This window comes from Penicillium citrinum (genome assembly GCF_028827155.1).
Source record: "Penicillium citrinum strain IBT 23319 chromosome Unknown utg000009l:1.0-4274883.0:1.0-4276374.0, whole genome shotgun sequence".
Classification (NCBI taxonomy): domain Eukaryota; kingdom Fungi; phylum Ascomycota; class Eurotiomycetes; order Eurotiales; family Aspergillaceae; genus Penicillium; species Penicillium citrinum.
The window spans coordinates 2069971-2090334 of record NW_026622694.1 but is presented as its reverse complement, the minus strand read 5'-3'; the positions used below and the strand labels follow the sequence as shown (position 1 = coordinate 2090334).

The 20364-nt window shown below is 47.4% G+C and overlaps 9 protein-coding genes across 9 annotated transcripts; 5 read left to right on the top strand and 4 right to left on the bottom strand.

Annotated features, from left to right (window-relative positions):
• Positions 1-100: 100 nt before the first annotated feature.
• N7469_010258 (alpha/beta fold hydrolase) lies at positions 101-1015 on the top strand (the record flags this gene model as incomplete). The annotated part of the gene is made up of 1 exon (XM_056649163.1): positions 101-1015. One exon carries the CDS (start codon positions 101-103, stop codon positions 1013-1015), a length of 915 nt encoding a protein of 304 aa, XP_056496294.1.
• A 721-nt stretch (positions 1016-1736) lies between these two features.
• On the top strand, positions 1737-3542 carry N7469_010257 (fungal specific transcription factor domain-containing protein; the record flags this gene model as incomplete). The annotated part of the gene is made up of 1 exon (XM_056649162.1): positions 1737-3542. The coding sequence occupies one exon, from the start codon at positions 1737-1739 to the stop codon at positions 3540-3542; it is 1806 nt and encodes a 601-aa protein (XP_056496293.1).
• Positions 3543-3624: 82 nt separating this feature from the next.
• N7469_010256 (carbon-nitrogen hydrolase family protein) lies at positions 3625-4742 on the bottom strand (the record flags this gene model as incomplete). The annotated part of the gene is made up of 3 exons (XM_056649161.1): positions 3625-4013; positions 4064-4503; positions 4573-4742. 3 exons carry the CDS (start codon positions 4740-4742, stop codon positions 3625-3627), a joined length of 999 nt encoding a protein of 332 aa, XP_056496292.1.
• Positions 4743-6500: 1758 nt separating this feature from the next.
• Positions 6501-7119, bottom strand: N7469_010255 (uncharacterized protein; the record flags this gene model as incomplete). Its single annotated transcript, XM_056649160.1, has 2 exons — positions 6501-6995; positions 7045-7119. The coding sequence occupies 2 exons, from the start codon at positions 7117-7119 to the stop codon at positions 6501-6503; spliced, it is 570 nt and encodes a 189-aa protein (XP_056496291.1).
• A 2566-nt stretch (positions 7120-9685) lies between these two features.
• faeB-2 (putative feruloyl esterase) lies at positions 9686-11326 on the top strand (the record flags this gene model as incomplete). Its single annotated transcript, XM_056649159.1, has 2 exons — positions 9686-10028; positions 10083-11326. 2 exons carry the CDS (start codon positions 9686-9688, stop codon positions 11324-11326), a joined length of 1587 nt encoding a protein of 528 aa, XP_056496290.1.
• A 200-nt stretch (positions 11327-11526) lies between these two features.
• N7469_010253 (6-phosphogluconate dehydrogenase, decarboxylating) lies at positions 11527-13074 on the bottom strand (the record flags this gene model as incomplete). The annotated part of the gene is made up of 1 exon (XM_056649158.1): positions 11527-13074. The coding sequence occupies one exon, from the start codon at positions 13072-13074 to the stop codon at positions 11527-11529; it is 1548 nt and encodes a 515-aa protein (XP_056496289.1).
• A 539-nt stretch (positions 13075-13613) lies between these two features.
• Positions 13614-14764, top strand: N7469_010252 (sugar phosphate isomerase/epimerase family protein; the record flags this gene model as incomplete). The annotated part of the gene is made up of 2 exons (XM_056649157.1): positions 13614-14006; positions 14111-14764. The coding sequence occupies 2 exons, from the start codon at positions 13614-13616 to the stop codon at positions 14762-14764; spliced, it is 1047 nt and encodes a 348-aa protein (XP_056496288.1).
• A 354-nt stretch (positions 14765-15118) lies between these two features.
• Positions 15119-16905, bottom strand: prnC (delta-1-pyrroline-5-carboxylate dehydrogenase prnC; the record flags this gene model as incomplete). The annotated part of the gene is made up of 2 exons (XM_056649156.1): positions 15119-16717; positions 16780-16905. 2 exons carry the CDS (start codon positions 16903-16905, stop codon positions 15119-15121), a joined length of 1725 nt encoding a protein of 574 aa, XP_056496287.1.
• Positions 16906-18761: 1856 nt separating this feature from the next.
• Positions 18762-20245, top strand: N7469_010250 (proline dehydrogenase family protein; the record flags this gene model as incomplete). Its single annotated transcript, XM_056649155.1, has 2 exons — positions 18762-19327; positions 19387-20245. The coding sequence occupies 2 exons, from the start codon at positions 18762-18764 to the stop codon at positions 20243-20245; spliced, it is 1425 nt and encodes a 474-aa protein (XP_056496286.1).
• Positions 20246-20364: the final 119 nt, after the last annotated feature.

Below are 20364 nucleotides of genomic sequence, written 5' to 3'. Positions count from 1 at the left end.
GGATTAATATTTAAATAATTCATATTGTCTCGACTCTATTTCAAATGCAGTTTTTCGCTTGTGAAATCGAATAATTCTATTTTGTGACTCAATTTCCAATATGACTACAACTCGTTGCCCCGTTGACCTCCCACAAACCTTCCACCACTCCACTTCTACACACGAATACCAGGTCCGGTGGACCTCGCTGGGAGACCCAAACTTGCCCCCACTTATATTTGTTCACGGTACGCCGTGGTCATCTCAAGTTTGGGCACCATATGCCGAATCTCTCAGTACCTACTTTCACGTATATCTCTTCGACAATCCCGGTTTTGGTCAAAGTCCCCTCGGACAGGCATTACGAGATATAAGAGATCCACTCAAGGATAAAGGTGAGCTCGATGCGGATCTTACCAAACAATCAGAAGTGTTCGCTGCACTCTATGAGGATTGGGCACCAACATGGTGCCAAAAACCGCACGTCATTGCGCATGACCATGGAGGTCTCATGAGTTTGAGGGCCCATTTGATTCATGGCTGTGAGTTTGCAAGCCTATGCTTGATAAATGTTGTGGCTATAGGTCCTTTTGGTCAACCTCTTTTCAAACTGATCACCGAGAATACGGCTTTTTTCAATGACATGAGTGGCTTTGTATTCGAAGGAGTGGTAGAATCATACATCCGAGAAGCAGCATACAAGGAGCTAGACAAAGATGCGATGGAGATGCTGAAGAAACCTTGGGTTTCCACAGAGGAGGGGAGAAAAGGCTTCATCAGGCAGATGGTGCAGGCCAATTATCGCAGCACTGAAACCATTGAGCATAGATATTTGGAGGTTGGACGAAAGATGCCGGTTCATATTGTCTGGGGAAAGGAAGATAAGTGGATTCCAGTAGAAACAGCTGCACGACTGAAGGAAAAGCTCGGAGCTGGTACCGTTGCTCTGATTGAAGATGCTGGACATCTTGTCATGTATGATCAAGAAGGAAAACTTGGGGTGGAGTTAGGGTGGTGGTTAGCTCAAGTTTCATAGCGAGAGCGGAGCCAGCAAACTCTTTCCTACTGATATATGTAGTATATATCATTGTAACGGCATTAGCCACCAAATGAAGTGTTTTTGCCATTAAAGTGGAAAACTTCTCTGATATCACTTTTTTTGTCTCTGCAACAATTCGAAATTGGAAAGCCGAGGCTTTTCGATCAATTGTCACCTGATCGATCGCTTCCAAATCGGGAAACACCCCTCCTCGATAGTCCGGCAATTCTCTTCAAATCTTAATCTTTGAACTTCGAAATATCCTTTGGCCTGCTCGCTTATCTATCAGATGGCAGAATTAAGGCAGAAGACACTTGGCTTTGCATGTCAGCAATGCCGTGCCTCCAAACGTCGAGTGAGTCTCTTTACAATTCCGCAGATCCCGCCCCGGCTTCTCCACTGTTGGAATTATTCCATGGAGCAATATAAACAAGGCTTATCATCAAGTAGTGTGATGGTGTTGAACCACGATGCTCGTATTGCAAGAAGACGGACAAGAATTGTGTTTATATTAAAGAACCCAAGACACGCAAGTCAGTCACATACTGGTCTCCTACGTTGGTTGATTAGATCACTGATAAGCTGCAGGCGAAAGTACTGGGACGAGTCATATGTCAAATCCCTCGAGAATCAAATACAAGCCCTGTTAGAGCTTCGTCATCAAGAAACGAATAACTCGAACGCGAATAATGATCTACCTTTTTTCGGCCCAGGTTATATGGACCCGACTAACCGTCCCAGCTCGGAATATGCCTCCAATGAACGGCAATCTCAAGATGTCACAGAATCAAGCCAATCTCTCCAAGCAATGGAAGAGCTGAGTGTGATGATGTGGCGGACAAACCTTGCCGACGGGGTCACTGTTAATTCAGATCCAGGTTCTAAACCTACAGAGATAACCGCAATTCGCCCTGATCGAAGGCCCAGGCTCAATACCCCCCGCCATATCTCGTACTATGCCCATGACCCGGATCGCGTCCATCGAATCGCCAACCTATTCCTAGAATTCATCAATCGCGAACATCAATTCACACAATACAAGACGTCAGAAGTCTTTCTGACCTTTCCTAACCACCCACCTGATCTGCTATTTTTGCACGCTGCCATGTTAGCAGCGGGTGCGACGTTTGAAAATGAAGCGGATTCATTGAGTCTGAGTGATAAATTTGCGGAACTGTGTGAGAGTCTGGTCTTCACATGTTTCAAACACGCGCCATCAATCTACATCATCCAAGGTCTCTCGATTCTTTCCTGGCGTTCCTTGGCCCTGGGACATGATCACTTAGGCTGGACATTTCTAAGTATGGCTGCTGGTATGGCGGTCCACCTGCGACTCCACGTCCTAGCACTAGATGAGATAGCCTCCGACTTGGTCAAGCCATCCCTTGATACGGTAAGGGCTTTTTGGTCATTTTACATGACAGATCGCACATCAATTTCGATTTTGGGTAGAAATTGTATTTTGCCCTGGCGCCGCGTCAACGTCCCTGCTATTGAGACGTTCTTCCCCGATGGGAAAGGTGACATGGCCCAAGTTTCCTTTGCATGGCAATGCAAGCTCTGGTATATGCAAGACCGAAATATGGATCAAATGTACGTTCCCCTCAATTTTGCACGTGTACATCGGGCTGGCAGGCTCATTCGCTCTAGATTTTCCTCGTCCTTCGAGAAACAAAGTACAACGGACCAAGTCAGTGTTCTCATTTCAACGCATAGGAATCTGGGTCATTTTATCAAATCACTTGATAAACGACTGGAGATAACCAGAGGAATACAACCAAAGCCTGTGCTACTGTTCCACATGGCTTATCAAATGGCCATCTTGATCACAATGCCACCGTTTTTGAGGCTGTTTGCTGCGTTAAAAGCGGAGCAGAATCAACTTTCTCAAGCATTGTCACTTGTTTTGCGATCCATCACATCTGCTGCCGGTTCAATGGTTAGACTTGTCCGAGGATATTGTAATTCCTACGGATACAAACGTGCCAACCCACTCTTAATTCATCATATCCTCAGTGCATCCATAGTTCATCTGATGAATGCAACAGCAACATCGGCATCATTTAGAGGTCACAGCACCCGTATGGTGAGACAGTCCGTGAGCATCCTAGAAGGGCTCAATCCCTACTGGCCTTTGCGCTGCCAAAAGAGCATCGAGACCATTCGGGCTTTGGCTAACCGCTGGAACGTTGGCTTTGCGCTGGTACAGCCTGACGATAAAGACCAAGAGCAGGATTTTTCAGGTAATGAGCGGCATGGCGGGCAATCCAATCAACACAATATTCATGTTATGTCTCATGCGAATCCTTGGTTGGACCCACTAACGTCTGATGCCGCTTACGAGGAACGGGAGGATGCATTCGATATCCGATCTCGCGTCGATCGAAATGGAGGAGATATTGAAGCTGATGAGGAGCAGGATTTCAATATCTCAATGGTGAACATACCAACAGCCGAGGAGGATGGAATCTTTGGGTTGTCGAACTTCTTTCATAATTTTGAAAGCTACCCTGATCTATTCTAAATCATCGAGGACAGTTACAGTGTACAGGTTGTTCAACAGAAATAGAATTTCGTCAAAATTAAACACTAATCTCCAATTGGGCCTATTGCTCATCGATCTTATCATCGCCAATTGTCTGAAAGAGCTCCCCCTTGTCCTCATGGACCATCTTTTTCGATTTTGTGCAGACTTTGAGGGACATTAAATCTGGGCGGCTATAATGGCCAGTTGGGTCCGCAAACAATTTGGTCGCTATAATGAGATCCATGGGTAGATCTCCATAAATTATCTTCTCCGTGGTCTGGTCGACAGGCTCACTTAACCGTCGGCCATCAGGACCGAAGATGGCAGAACTGCCTCCGCCAGGCGATGACATGAGGGCACTCCCTGATGTCTTCATCAGTTCCATGCCGCCTTCTCCTAACACTGCCGAACAATGAAGGACGAAGCTCTGCGACTCGACTGCGTATGTTTGGGAGATGCTCTGGCAACCTGCGTTTTTGTCAGCGACAAATCCCATTGGGATATTAAAGGCAACAGACCTTCTGCGGACATAGACCAGAGGTCCTGTCCTCCGGTATGCGGGTACAATATTGGCCATGCGGCAACATGGATATCCTCTTGCAGGGAAAGCGTGTGATATTTCAAGAGCGGCTGGATGTGTTCCCAGCACGACAATGACCCAACTCTCGCGAATGGAAGCGCTGCAACGCTTGAAAAACATTCGCCTGAAGCGTCACCAAAGATTGTGCGCTCCATATGCGTAGGCTTCATCTTTCGGCGGTGGAATTTAATCTCCCCGTCAGCACCAATCATCACCTGGGCAATGTAGACAGAGTCGTTGTCATTTTCCGAAAATCCCAGAGACACTGCAATTTCATTGTCCTTGGCACATCCCCGGATTTTAAGCATCTCTGGAGAGTCCAGGCAAAGAGAGTTCTTGACATAAGCGACATTTAAGTCTACATCGAGCAGTCGCGCCCTGTTCGACATCAAAAAAAGTCAGACCAATTCTCTTTTTTATTACATGGGTCCTTGCTTCATAACCTACCAGATCCAACAAGGATAACCGGGTATCCAACACTCGGGAAAGGCGATCAATTTAGCATCGTTTTTCGCGGCCTCGGCGATCAACTCGCATGTCTTGGCTACGCCGGCCGCGAGATTCAGCCACGCAGGCTCGGCTTGCGTGACGGCAACACGAACGTTATCTGCAGGCATATTTGCTCTATTAAGGTAATGTAATCAAGGCCCATTACAAGATTAATAGATCTCATTCAGATAAAAAACAGGAGCTTCACCTGGTTATTTATTCTTTCAGTTCCCTGGCCCCCACTCATGTCAGGCCTTGCGCACAAGATTACTAAACGCGGTTTGGTTCAATGTTGCAGGATAGGAATTGTTCCGCATGTTTCCCTAGTAACTTCTCTTTTTTAGATGTGTTCTCCCGCGGTATCCAATAACACTCTTGATAACCGTTACAATAAACTGCCTATCGCTTGGCGTGGAGCCACCTGAGTATGGGGTACTTGCGGGAGTATAAACGTCCGCAGTGATCCCCCGAATCTTAGATCTGCGGTTAGCGAATCAACGATCTTTGATATCTCAATCTATACCTGACATCCTATGATATTAATCAGGTTATCTGCAGACTTATTTTACATTATTCATGAATTACGTGAAGTGCGGAACTATTGATTCCGCAAATTATGGCCACAAGTCCAGTAAGTAGAGCATGCAGTATGGAGCTTAACCTTGTTTCCAGCCTATGGATACCACCGAGTTATCAATAAAGATGAGCGGACGCATTGGTCGTAATACTATGTGGAGTTGAGATAATATACTAATACGCCCGGCATTGGGCTATGCTCTGACCCATGGGGAGGGAGCCTTTCCTCAGCGTAAAGGGATGATCATTCCGAGCACATGGAGCTTCCAAAGTTCGCACTTGAAATAGCCAACACTTGAAATATAAATAGGACAGCTTTTTCTACCCATTTAATACGAAGCTATTGCTAATACTACGTAATAGGCAGTACAACTTGTTTCAATACTAGTCCTGCTAGCCTACCTAGGTCCACCTAGAGGTTAGGTCTCTTCGATCGATCTGACTTTGTGTCCTCCAATTCTTTTTCGTCTTCATCTTCGATACATTGACACGCGGAGTAACCTGCCTGTCATAACTTGCACCCGAAACAGCAACTATGGCCGGGATGCAGAGGGACAAAAAAAGGTTCCTGACCACAGAACTTTTGAGACATACATCCTCGGATAAGGCGCAACCTTTCCACGAACATTACCATATTCGGAGTCCCCCTGGACGAGTTCGGTTAGTTCATGAGTCTTTTTTTCAAGGTTCCGGGATACCATCCCGTTCGAAACAATGGTGCTTCCATCGTCTACGTTATACGGATGCAAATCAAACCATGATGGCGGCAGTGACCTTCCACAATCGCGACACCCTTCATTGGTAGGCTGTTGATTTCACGGGGAATGGAGAGTTATGTACAGAACGACCCAATTGAAGCCCCGCAGCTGTGATCGTCGTTCATGCCCTGCCATCATATTTATTTCATATGGGAACTGTGTGGTGGTTCGGACGTCGGGATTACCTACAAATTATCGAGCTAGATGACAGACACGAAAGGACACCGCGAAAATAAGGCCACGCGGGTTAGTTAACTATTCACCCTACAGCATCGAGCGCGATGACCTGCTGAAACCCACCCCGCAACTTGTAGGCCTGCCAATTCCGGATTACGCTAGTCAATATGGTTACAGAGAATGATCATATTGATTCTGGGTCAGAGAAGTGATATGCGACTGTTTACCAAGCGGCCAGGACTTAGTAATAGAAGCTGACGTCCTACTCCAAGTGGACAAGCAGTACAGTTCAAGGTAATTCAATTAAATCGAACTTCGTTCCAGTACTCCACATTACGGAAGAACATCTAGCATCTCCTAGCAATTGGGCAAGCTCTAGAGCACGAAGAACGCAGCAACAATTGCGGCACCTCCCAGTGCCAAACCCTCAGCAGTTGCAATAGGCCCCGCAATATTGGTCGATGTCTCGCTAGACTTGGTAGTAGCGGTCCCAGTAGTTCTATCTCCCCGGCTAGTTGTAGTTGCATCGCTATCGGAGTTCTTTGTAGCAGTTCCTGTAACGGATGCTGAGGCTGCAGAAACGAGACTCGAATAGCCGTCAGTCGTAAAAGCGACTTTGGTTTTACAAGCATTGCTCGAGTCCTTAGTTATCGTAGGAAGACCACGCTTGGTTTGAGTGCAGAATGGGAAGCAATCCGACTTGACATCAGAAATGGCTCCGGAGGTGTCAAAGCCGCTTGTGAAGTCGTGGACACAACAGTACGGATCATTGCCATCCAGGTTCAAGCTACCGTAGCAGCATCGTTGAATATCCTTGTATTGAATGTTGGTCCAGTCACTAGGGCATGCATTACCGTGGAGGCCACCAGTCTATCGAGTTAGCAGGTACATTACAAAAATCGAAGGCCGGAGAACATACAATAATGTCAGCTGAAGCTATGATGGAAAGGCCTGCCATACCGGCAAAGATAGCGAGGGATTGTATTGTTGGCATGGTTTATGAATATCGCAATGGAGGATCTTGGAGTAGTAGAACCTGCGAATCAATCAACACCGAGAGGAATTTTCGTTGCTTTTATAGCTATTGACATATTATCAAGACGGTGTGGGATGCTTCAGTAAGATGGTAGTCACTGCTATCCCGATTGGTTACAGAAAGGCATTAAGCACTACAAAAAGAAGCACAATGATCCAATTTGGACTTTGGTGTCCATGGCCGTGACACCGCCATAAACATCATAGTCATTTTGGGGAATCGAATGCGAGATGATTGCGAGGTCAGAAAATATAAGACATCTATTCAAGGCTAGAGGAAGCATGGACCCTGCAGATCTTTACCATGTGTTCGCATTTGGTTGACCCGCTCAGCAATCTGGGCGAAGAAGTGCGAGATGTGGGGGGAGGCTGAACCTGGTCTTAAGAATCTTCAGGTAGTTTTGGACTAGTCTCTCTCGGTTACATTTCCCGATTCACCAATCAAATGAATTTCAAGCTCATCGATGGTCTCCCAAGATCCTTTCTGATGGATGGAAATTGTCGAGGCGAACTCTTCAACACCATTTTCCTTTTTGGGATTTTCGGACCCCATGGTGGAAAAGGAAAAACATTGAACCTCGCTGACTTGTCTATACCTTTGCGGTTCTCTTTCATATTTTCTCAAACTTTGACGGTGAATTTTCCCGGTTTTTTCTCAATCAGACTCTGTTAGAATCGCCTGTTCAAATCTGCTGGTCTCACAAAGCTCAGCGAGACCAAGGCCATACATGGTCCTAATACTATGAACAGAAGATCTCTAAGCAGCGTAGCCTTAAGAAAGAAATTATTAGAATTTGATCTATACTAGTATCGAAACGTGCGCTACCGATCAAGACAAGAGTACTAGATTACTAGTATGTAGAAGGAATCAAATAAATGAAATGAAGGATCGTAACAGAGGAAAAGCTGTCTACACTACTTTACTAGCAACCATAGCACTGAATCTAATGCTGCTGCTTATGTAGGGAAGTATTGTCACCAGTAGCATGATATCTGATATGAGGCGTAAATGTGAGTCTGATGGTCAAGATACTGTATACTATACTGTATACTATACAGTATCTTGACCATCAGACTCACATGGCACCTACTGTGTTCATGAGCGGTTATACGATATTTATGTCCTAGTCTTGTTGGATATGCAAATCGACTCGGCACAGCTATGAATTTCTGTGTCTTCTGGCTGGCCACTCGCTACTATTAGTACTATGTGTATCAGTATCACATCTATACCGCAACCAAGCTTCTATCAAAATTCCGAAGAGTATACCTCTTCTTCTTGGTTAACATAGCATTCCGGATTCAGATCCACGTGTTTGATACCTCGTCTAATAATGAACGGACAGTGGGAAAACTAGCAAATACCTTGCATAACCCGAAACCCCCACAGCGCACAATGCCTGCAGGTTCATGCGGAATGCGGCCTTTTGCTATGACTAGTTTGGGTTTTGCCATACTTGGCTTCTTCCCAAAATGTTGATAATAGCATACGTCCCCCCCCCCGGGCAGTCCCCTCGAGATAAGACAAAGTTGGACGATGCCAAATAGATCCATATCAACTCTCCTTGGCCAGTATGATCGATGGAGTTCCCATGGTTGCGAGATATTTAAATACCCTCAAATTGAAAATTTTCCGGAAGGCTACCTGACCTTCTATATCGAGTCAAGGCGTGAATACAGTAAATCATAGGCATTGGCCAATCAAAGATGCCCACTGGGAACTGGCAGTTCTTCGGAAAAGGGAATTCCAATATGTATGCCATTTTCGAATCACTTTCAATGTCAGATGCACCCCAGTCCATCTTAAATAAGAACTACAATAATCCTTATCTAGGGTTGGTAGAGGGTTTAAAACGCTAATATAGTGTTCTAATATAGTTTTATCTAGCTGGACTCCAAGATACATACATTATCTCTACTATTTAGGTCGCGTATTTTTTGATGGGAAAACTGCGAAGCTTCGCAAACCAGACTGCGACAGGGGATGTTCTCAAGATCAAATCTGATTGATCCGCCGATTTACCTAGGCTCATCAGGCTGTCATCTTCCAAATGCCGACTTTCACAGCCAGAGAGCACTGCCCCCCGCATTTGTGGAGTCCCCGCATTCCTCATCAGGGTGAGTTAGGGTTTCCTTCGCAATCTCCGGTTTTGCTTATGAAGCTTTTCACCCCACATCGCTCTAGGATAGTCGTTAGGCCATTGCTTCATCTCGATCCACAGTTTCAGCGGAAATGCGCATCATTCGCCCCGCCCTCCTTGGAGGTCTCCTGGTGTCGGCTTATCCTCGGATATTTCCTAAATCAGGTGGTGATCGACTCTCGACACGTACGGGAGATGATCTCTCCGTTAGTGCCGATTCTCGGTTGCGCTATATCCCGTAATTATCGACAGGGGAGGGGCAGGCAAGAAATGTGTTGGTGACAGAGGAGCATAAATATTCTCCGAAAGTATCAATCATGATCGATCTGCATTCTGATTCATTTTGACAACGGCTGTCTTGCTTTGAGGCGTCGAAAGTTGGCCATGGCTCGACTCAGTGCACTCCTTTCGTTAGCTTTGGGATCGTTGGCCTTGGGAAGCCAAGATGCTTTCCAAACCAAATGCACCGAGTTCGGTGCCAAGATTGACATCCCAAATGTGAAGGTCAACTTCGCTCAGTATGTGCAGGGCGGCACCAACCTGACTCTGGATCAAGTGTCTAGCTGTGCTTCCAATGATGGATCTTCGCAGTCTGTCTCGGTAGATCTTTGCCGTATTGCAATGGCTGTTTCCACTTCCAATAGCAGTGAAATCACATTGGAAGCCTGGTTTCCACGGGAATATAAGGGTCGCTTCTTGAGCACTGGAAACGGTGGTCTTGGTGGCTGTGAGTAAACACATAAGGAAGAAAACAGAAGACCTTATATTGACATCTTGACAGGTATCCAATATTACGATCTCGCCTACACCGCGCAATTAGGCTTCGCTTCGGTCGGAGCTAACAACGGACACAATGGCACTTCGGGCAAACCATTCTACCATCATCCCGAGGTCATTGAAGACTTCGCTTATCGTTCCATTCACACCGGAGTCGTCGTCGGCAAGGAGCTGACCAAGCAATTCTATGACAAGGGTTATGATAAGAGCTACTACCTCGGATGCTCCACGGGTGGTCGGCAAGGATGGAAATCAATCCAGAAGTATCCCAATGACTTCGATGGTGTTGTTGCAGGTGCTCCTGCGATGAACTTCGTTGGATTGCTCTCATGGAGTGCGCATTTCTACCCGATCACAGGACCTCCCTCCTCCAAGACTTATCTTTCCACTGCAGAGTGGAAGATTGTTCACGAGGAAATCCTTCGACAATGTGATGCTATCGACGGAGCTAAGGATGGCATCATTGAGGACACGGATCTCTGCCAGCCTATCCTGGAGACATTGATCTGCAAGTCAAACTCCAAGAACAAAACGGACTGCCTTTCTCCAGAGCAAGTAAACACCGCTCAGCAAGTCCTATCTCCTCTGCATGGCCTGAATGGAACCATGATCTACCCACGCATGCAACCAGGATCTGAAATTCTGGCTGCACCTATCATGTACAATGGCCAGCCCTTCGCGTATAGCAAGGATTGGTGGGACTACGTCGTGTATAACAACCCATCATACAGTGCCAAGGACTGGACTGTCAAGGATGCCGCTGCAGCATTGGCCCAGAATCCTTACGATATCCAGACTTGGAACGCCGATATCTCGCCTTTCCAAAAAGCCGGCGGCAAGGTCCTTCACTATCATGGGCTTCAAGACCAGCTGATTAGCTCGGATAATTCCAAGTGGTACTACTCCCGCGTCGCAAAGGAAATGAATATGGCGCCCTCTGATCTTGACGAGTTCTATCGCTTTTTCACCATCAGTGGTATGGGACACTGCGGCGCTGGAGATGGTGCCTATGGTATTGGCCAAGGCTTCCGCAGCTATGATGGCAATCACCCCGAAAATAATGTCCTGATGGCTATGGTGAAATGGGTTGAGGAAGGTGTTGCTCCAGAGACTGTTCGCGGAGCCAAATTCTCGAATGGACCTGGCTCGGAGGTGGAATATTACCGCAAGCATTGTCGATACCCTCGTCGCAATGTTTTCAAGGGACCAGGAAACTACACCGATGAGAATGCCTGGCAATGCGTTTAAGCAGATGATCTCTAATTTTCTTCGCCATGACTTCAAGCTTAATGCGCATATTTACTTGCGAATGTACCATGGTCTATTGTTCTACAATTGGTAAATGAACTCCCCGTTCGTGTGTAACTGATATTCATGGACGAAATAGCAGTATACGTGACAGACGGTAAATTGTAGTAACGAGAAAGCATCCTCCTAGCTATCCACGCTTACGCAACCTTCCACTCGTAATGATGCGGGCCTTTCATGACTGGGCCTGGATCTTCACCCGGAATCCCAGGTTTATTATAACAATGGGCGCCAAAATAGTCCATCTGTGCTTCCATGAACTTAGTAGGCAGCTCCAATCCTCCCTCGTACTTGAGATATTCCAAGGTCGCCGACAATGCGGGCATATACTGATCAGACTGTGTACCCTCGATGATTATTGTCTTCAAATCATCGAAGTTCCGATGCAGCTCCCGCGATACTTCATCAACAAATTTCATGTTAGTCATTGACTTCTCTGTGAGAGCTGGCTGCAGAAGATCCGCAATATACTCCGACTGAATGATGCAACCAGCCCGCCAAATCTGAAGGCAATCACCCATATTGATGTTCCATCCTTCGTCCTCGGATGCACGAGCGATTAATTCGAGGCCTTGAACGAATGATGCCAAGAATGAACAATACACTGCACGACGAAGTTGTTCGAGTACAGTTTTGCGATCACGCTTATGTTCAATCGGTCGGGGAGAGGGCATATGTAGCTTCTTCGAGACGCGAGCTCGTTCTGCGCGGTTTCCACTCGCAATTCGCATATAATGCGCAGCACCGAGGGTTGGGCAGGAAATGTGGCGAGCAGCTGATTCCATAACGCACCACAGAGGTGTTCCTTCGGTGTTATCATCATCCTGAACAACTTTATCAAGAACATCATCAAGAACATATCCGTCATCTTTGCTTGCTCCCTCGCCACTCTGGTCACCTTCTGGGGTTCTCTTGGTGCGAAGTATGTCTGCTCCAATTCCTAACAAGAAATTCTGACGCAGTTCGCCCTTTTCATTCCAACTAGCGAATACATCACTGATTTCTTCATATTTCATTCCTAGCCCGAATGTCATGTAGGCCCAGGCTTCCGCAAGGGCAGAGAGCATACCACCTTCAATACCATTGTGAACCATCTTCACAAAATGACCTGATCCTCCGGGTCCGATGCGAGTCACGCAGGGTGTATTTGTCTTGGGATCCTTCGCGGCATATTGTTCTAGCAGAGGCATCACGAGCTTAAGAGCCTCTGGGTCGCCACTAGGCGAGAGACTAGGGCCTCTTCGAGCAGACTGATATCCTCCCGAAACACCCATTCCAATCCAGCTGACGCCAATAGCCTCGCATTCTTTCTGGCGTCGCTCAGTCTTGCGATAATTCTCATTACCGCCATCCAGAATAATATCTCCCTTTTTCAGATCAGGCTTAATCTTGCTCAAAACCGAGTCCGCAGGATCTCCATGAGTGATTGAGAAGATGAATAGTTTTCCTTCACCCGTGCCCTCAAGGCTCTTGGTGAAGTCATGAATACTATAATAACCGTGAATTTTTCCTTTGGCGTTCTTGTAATTCTTTGCCGCGTTTATCACTTTGTCCACATTGGCCCTATCCACATCCCAAACAGAAACGTCGAGTCCAAGGTCACAGAAAGCGAAGGTCATCATTGACCCCATACTTCCGGCCCCGACAACACCAATGTGCTTAAACCGCTGGGTTTGGTTGGACGGCATAATGATGTGGCTAATCCAAATACTTCCTCAATAAAAAACGATATAAGGGAATGTTGTTGAGCTGGTTTATATATTTATAACCTTTCATGGTATAGTTGCGGCGCCAATTGGCCTTCTTGAAGGATACACTGTGGCAAACGGACGAAATGCCCGACATCCTGTAAATATGAAATCAGTGAGGCAAATCTTTGTATAGTGGATCATTCCTAAGATATTAAATCCAGTTCTAATTCTACACATACTGATAAGGTTATTAGTACGAGTTGTTGACCAAATTGATACAATTTTAGTCAACATCTTGCCCTCTTTTAATCCAAATGATGCATCCCTGACGACACAACCCGAGTGCTTCTGAATATCAGGATTAAATTGCATCATAATATCCTCAGGAAAATACAAGCCCAGCAGATTGTTCAAACTAAAGTTTTTCACTTCAGTAGTATCTGAAAAGAATAAAATACTTCTTTATTTTTATGCAATTTTTCCATTCAACGGTCAAAAACAACTTACACGCCCTGTACAGCCAGACTGTCCGCAAAATGGCCCCCATCACAAATCAATCCCTGCAGAAAATCCCATTGTCTTATGCCTCTTGTTCTATTGGATGTAGACCAAGCGATACACTCCCTCGAAGATTAGAGGCAATCAGCAAAGCAGGCTTCATTTCTATTGAGCTTTCCTTTCCTGACATCATCGATTACGGATCACACCTACTCGGCCATGCAGTTCAACCAGACAACTACTCCGAGCTCTTGATCGTATCATCTGAGATTAAAAAGCTATGTGATGCCAATTCGTTAACTGTCATGATGCTGCAGCCCTTTGCCAATTTTGAAGGTTGGCCGAAGGGCTCGGCGGAACGAGATGATGCGTTTGCCAGGGCTAGAGGGTGGATTGAGATTATGAGGATCGTTGGAACTGATTTGCTTCAGGTATGTGTTGCATTGATCAAATGAAACTGGATTCTCTTTTTTTTTTTTTGTTTTTTTTTGTTCCTCCTTTTCTTTTAGTGCTCACGGATTACGCTGCGATACAGGTCGGCTCGACAGATACACCTTCGCACAAGATTTCCACCAAACGCGAAGACATTGTCGCTGATCTTCGCGAGTTAGCGGGAATGCTTGCCGAGTACAAATTCCGCATGGCATTTGAGAACTGGTGCTGGTCAACACATGCGATGGAATGGAAAACTATTTGGGAAATTGTTCGCGACGTGGATCGTCCCAATGTCGGACTTTGCCTTGATACCTTCCAAACTGCCGGAAGCGAATTTGGTGATCCAACCACAGCTTCAGGTTTAATCGAAAATGTCTCGCCAGAAGAGTTGAGGAAGAAATTTGACAAGAGTATGCAAGAGCTTGCGACGTCTATCCCCGCGGACAAGATATATTTGCTTCAAATATCAGACGCGTATAAAGTTTCTCCACCTTTGGAGGATAAGGTTGTTGGTGGATTGAGACCGCGGGGGAGGTGGAGTCATGATTATCGGCCTATGCCGTATGATGGGGGATATTTACCAATTGAAGATGTGGCCAAGGCAGTCCTCAAGACGGGCTTCCGTGGATGGTTCTCTATGGAGATTTTTGATGCTGGGCCAGAGGGTAAGGGGAAGAAGTATGAGTTGGAGGATTTTGCGAAGAAAGCGATGGATAATATGCAAAAGCTTCTCAAAGCTTGTGCAGATGAATGAATTAAAATCAGATTCACTGCTTCTTGAGCGAGGCAATTGGCTTTTATCTACACAGGAGCCCTGGATGTAATGTAACCTTACACTCTATCACATTTGACTTGGAAGTCAAATGTGATAGAGTGTTTATCTAGTTGAAAGGATGAGGTTTTCTGAAGAAGCGTTCTCAAGTAGAGTTGCATTTCGCAGCTGTATATTCTGTAAATGTACATATTTGGCAAATTGAACAAAAGTAAGATAAAGAGTCACATGGGACTTCATTCTGAAAAGAACGCCATTTTTAAATGCAAGTCGACGCCGGTGATATCATGAGGCATAGAGTATAAACAAAAGCAGTCGGATAGTAGATTGTCTGCCTTAGTTGGCGTTGCTGGGGTACTCGACTGTGTAGGTAGGAACAAATTCCTCCTTCACCGAGCGAAGGCTGACGAAGCGAGAAAGGAGGTTGGCACTGCCAGCCTTGTCGTTGGTACCGCTAGCACGGGCACCACCGAAGGGTTGCTGACCGACAACAGCGCCGGTGCTCTTGCAGTTGATGTAGAAGTTGCCGGCAGCGTTACGCAGAGCCTCATCGGCAACTTGAATGGCCTCGCGGTCCTTGGCAAAGACGGAACCAGTCAGACCGTATGTGCCAGTGCTGTCGATCTTGTCACAGATCTTGACAAAGTCGGCCTCGGTGGCGTCGTTGTAGGCGTGGATGACAATGACAGGGCCGAAGAGCTCACGGGAAAGGAGAGGGTGGTCGGGGTTGGAAGTGCGGTAAACGGTAGGCTGAATGTACCATCCCTTGGAAGAGTCATAAGAGCCACCAGCCAAAAGCTCCAGCTCAGGATCATTCTTAGCCTCGTCAATAACACCAGCGAGCTTGTTGAAGGAACCCTCGTGAATGACAGGGCCACAGAAGTTAGAGAACTCAGTAGGCTCGCCGATCTTCAGTTTCTTGACCTCGGCAACGACGCCCTCAATGAACTCGTCGGCAATGGAAGAAGCGATGTAGGCACGAGAGGTGGCACTGCACTTCTGACCCTGGAACTCGAAGGCACCACGGACGGTCTGCACCACGGCGTTGCGCACATCTGCGGACTTGTGAACTAAATGGAAGTTCTTGCCACCGGTCTCGCCCACGATACGGGGGTAGCTGCGGTATTTGCCATCTGCCACACCCTGGGAGATTTTGCCATATAGCGAGCGGAAGACATCAGTGCTACCGGTGAAGTGGAGTGCGGCGAATTCCTTGTTGTCGAGAACGGTGCTGGTGACCTCCTCGGCCTCACCGGGAACAAATTGGATGACATCCTTAGGCAGGCCAGCCTCAAGGAGAATCTGGTGAACAAGCCAGTTGGAGGCAATGGCAGAAGGTGAAGGCTTCCAAATGACAACGTTGCCCATCAGAGCAGGAGCACCAGCCAGGTTACCACCAATGGCAGTGAAGTTGAAAGGGCTAATGGCGTAAACAAAGCCCTCCAGAGGGCGATATTCAAGGCGGTTCCAAACGCCAGGTGCGTGGTGGACGGGTTGCTGGGAGTAAACCTCCTCGGCATACTTGACACCGAATCGGAAGAAATCGATCAACTCCGCAGCAGAGTCAATCTCGGCCTGCCAAGCGTTCTTGCCTTGGCCGTGCATAGTAAGAGCCATGATGTCGTAGCGGTACTTGGTCGAGATCAGGTCGGCGGCCTTGAGGAAGATGCTAGCACGCTCGGCGAACGGGGTAGCAGCCCAAGACTTGCGTGCGGCCAGAGCAGCGTCAATAGCGGCTTGAACATCGGCCTTGGAGGCGTTGGAGTAGGTAGCAAGCGGGGCGTGAGAAGCCGGGTTGCTCTGGGTGAAAGTTTGCGAGGCTTGAATCTCCTTGCCGGCGATAACGAGAGGAAGGTTCAACGGAGCCTGTTGCTTGTAGGAGGCCAGAGCATCCTCAAGGCCCTTACGGTCTGGGGTACCAGGGACATAGTGTTTCTTGTGTCAATTCAATTAGTGTCTGTCACTGCTGACGCATCGTGAATGGCAAAGTTACTCACGTTGGGCTCGTTGTTAATCTGGGGAATCTTGAAATTGGCATAAGTGTTGATAGCACGCGACGGCATGCGGCATGCCAGCGGCTGGCACCGCGAGAGAGGGACTCTGGCGCGCAAGATAGACTGCATTGTGTATAAAAGTTGGAAACTAAAATGTGACAAAGCTAGCTTCCAGCTGAAATTGGAGATTAAGAGAAAATCAAGAGGAGAAAAAAAAATAAGAACGCGGGGTATGAATGATGAAATGACCGGCTACCGCCGGGGGCAGCCCTGGCAAAGCTGCTGCATGAAGCTGTCCGGGATTGCAGTGGAAGAACGGCAAATCAGCGATGGCCGGTAAGACTGCCGGGTGGAGTCACCGGCCCGGAAATGGCGGTGGTTGGCGGGGATCTCTCCACTAAGTCACTACTGTAGAAGTACAACTGGAAAATTCTATGGGGTATTATCATTGTTGATGGCTTTGTATACAGCTGAAAGGCATTAGAATACAATTAACTATCATCATCATCAAGCCCATTGATCGTGAAATACTTTTACCCATACCAAACTGGCCGAGGTCTGAAAGGAGTTTTCGGCCAGCATCAGGAAAGTCACGTGATGGTATCAGCTTGAAACTACTGTTGGCTCCTTTCTTCTTATTTCGCGCTTGGTAAGGCTTTGGATGACAGTAAAGGATGGAAAGGTCTTCGTGGCTCCAGATTAAAGCCGTGAACTAGGCACTGGCTCAGGAAATCATCCAGAATGAATCCGAGGTCGACTACATGTGAACCAGTTGGAGAGTATTATATATCTGCTTCGTACCTATCAAAGTCACAGGTATGACCTCAATGAATTTCCTTTCGCGCAATCCTTGTGATATTCCAATATTAAGGTTAGAGCTTCGGATAGATCTGACCGATAGTGAACTAAATTTACCCTTGGGGCACTCAATTCAGTTGGAGCCACGAATGCTATTCAAACGTACTGCTCTGCTTTCGCAATCATGGGTATGATTGCTAGCTTACATACAATAGGTATTGAATAAGCTAAACCACATTAGGTGTAGAGTAGCGCTTTGACCATTGTTTAATGGGAGCCTTACAGACCGGCGGCCTTCTCCTATGGACAGTGTATATTCAGTCAATCATTATGCTAGAGCCAGCCGCGAGAGTAGGAAGTATAAGAAACGAGGCCACTAGCTCTCGTGACTATATTTTATCGTACTATTGCCCCGCCTGCCTTGCTTTTGATTATGGGGATGCTGTCACCTGACTTGACCGGCCCGGTCTGCGGCTTCCTGGTGGGTCCGTATGCTTTGTATAAAGATCGCGCTAGTCCTAAATTGGTAACAAACCGGGCCGTGGGCATCGCCGCTCGTCATTCTGCAGCGATTTGAGATGCTCACGAACGAGGATTTTCTCAAGGAATCCCTGGCCGGCAGCCTCGTGATCTGACCGGAAGTAGAAATATCTGGCTTATCACCGGTCGGATCGCCTGCCCGACTGTCGTTTGTCTTGTCCGTTAGAAAGCATGGGTGTATGCTAAAGGCAGGATGTGCCGGTAGATCGGGTTGTGGGGAATATGGCCCTGAATAGTTTGTTGGAGTATGATATTGAATGATTCTATGAATAATAATAATTGTGAGATTTCTGACCGACCCGGTCTGCCGTACCTGTTCTCATACTCCATATCAGTTTTTTTCACCGAAAAGTTTTGGTCCTGTAGTCTCCAATTGCCGGCAATGAATCGCATTCACCGTACCGGTCCCGTTTTAGACGCTTGCCACCGGGCCTTGTCAGAACCCTGATATTTCCAGATAGTAAAATATTAAGGCACTGGAACCAGTTATCTGCCCAAGTTTCCTCTGTCCCTTCTACCCACCAGCTTTCTTGACTTCTTCTGTCAGCGGGACTTTCTTTTAGTTCCTTCCTTCTTTCTCATACTCTTTCCTCTTATCATCACTTGAACCTTCAACCTTCACCAAATCACCAAACACAAACATATCAATGAAGGCTGCACGCGCGGTGCGAGCGGGTACTACCCCTGCTGGCACTCGTCTTGTTAGTGGCACTAGCAACACCAGATCCTCTGTCGCTGCTAGCAACATCTTGCAACAATTCACCCAGTCTCCACCCCCACCACGGAAGTCGCTGGCTGCACCCCTCGCCAAACTCCCCTTATCGTCTGTCTTACGCTCTCTGCTTGTTCTCTCAGTCTCCTCATCTTCCCTTCTCCTGAAGCCATGCATCTACACTCTTTCGCAGTTGGCACACCCTCGCACTGCTCTCTTGGATGTCTCCAAGAACCCGCTTTTGAACTTCCTTGTCAAGCACACTATCTACAAGCAGTTCAACGCTGGTGAAAACAAGCTCGAGGTTCAGGAGTCGATCCGTAACATCAAGCAGCTGGGCTGCCGTGGTGTCCTCCTTGGCTATGCTCGTGAAGTTCTGGTCGGAGAGAACCAGGATGCTTCTTATGACGAAAAGGCCGCACTGGCTGAGATCCAGACGTGGCTTGATGGTACTTTGCAAACTGTTGATATGGCTCAGAAGGGTGATTTCGTTGCTCTCAAGTAAGTTACACTTAACTAATTCTTTTTTACGCGTTCTATATCTAACAGATTGCCCTCAGGTTCACTGGTATGGGCACCGATGCTCTTCGCCTTCTCCAAAAGGAAGCTGAGCCTACTGAGTTCATGGATGCTTCTATCCAAAAGGTCTGCGATCTGGCCATCTCCCGCGGCGTGCGCCTCCTGGTCGATGCCGAGGAACAGGCCGTCCAACCCGGTATTGAGGCTTGGATCATGAAATATCAGAAGTATTGCAACTCTCAGACCCCCGGCCGTGCCATCTTCTATGGTACCTATCAAGCATACCTTCGCTCCACTCCCGCTACCCTGGCCCGTCATCTTGAGATCGCCCGCCGTGAGGGATACACCCTCGGCGTGAAGCTTGTTCGTGGCGCTTATCTGAAGACTGAGCCCCGCCACCTGATCTGGGCCGAGAAGGAGGAGACCGATCGCTGCTACGATGAGGTCGTCGAGGCTCTTCTTACTCGCAAGTACAACTCCATGCTGCAAGCACCCACCAAGGACACCCCTGCCGAGCTCCCTTCACTGGACGTCATTATTGCTACCCACAACCGCGAATCCGTTCGCAAGGCTCACGCTATCCGTATGGAGCAGGCCCTTCGTGGAGAGGATTATGACGTTGACCTCAGCTATGCCCAGCTGCAGGGCATGGCGGACGAGGTCAGCTGCGAACTGCTTGAGGGATTCGAAAACGCCGAGTCCAATGTCGGTGCCTCGCCTATTGCTGCTCCCAATGTCTTCAAACTCTTGACCTGGGGCTCTGTCCAGGAGTGCATGGGCTTCCTGCTGCGTCGTGCTATCGAAAACACTGAGGCTGTTGGTCGTACTAAGGACTCCCAAGTAGCCATGTTCGCCGAATTGAAGCGCCGCTGCCGCAGCGCTTTCAGTCGTAGCAACTAAATTTGGTTGCTTTTGAGAAAAGACCTTTTTCCTTTTGTTACTATCCCACTTGCTGTGGCCTATATGGGGCCTTTCGGGATTTTGTTTTTCTTTTCTTTTCTTTTTTTTTTTGCATTGCG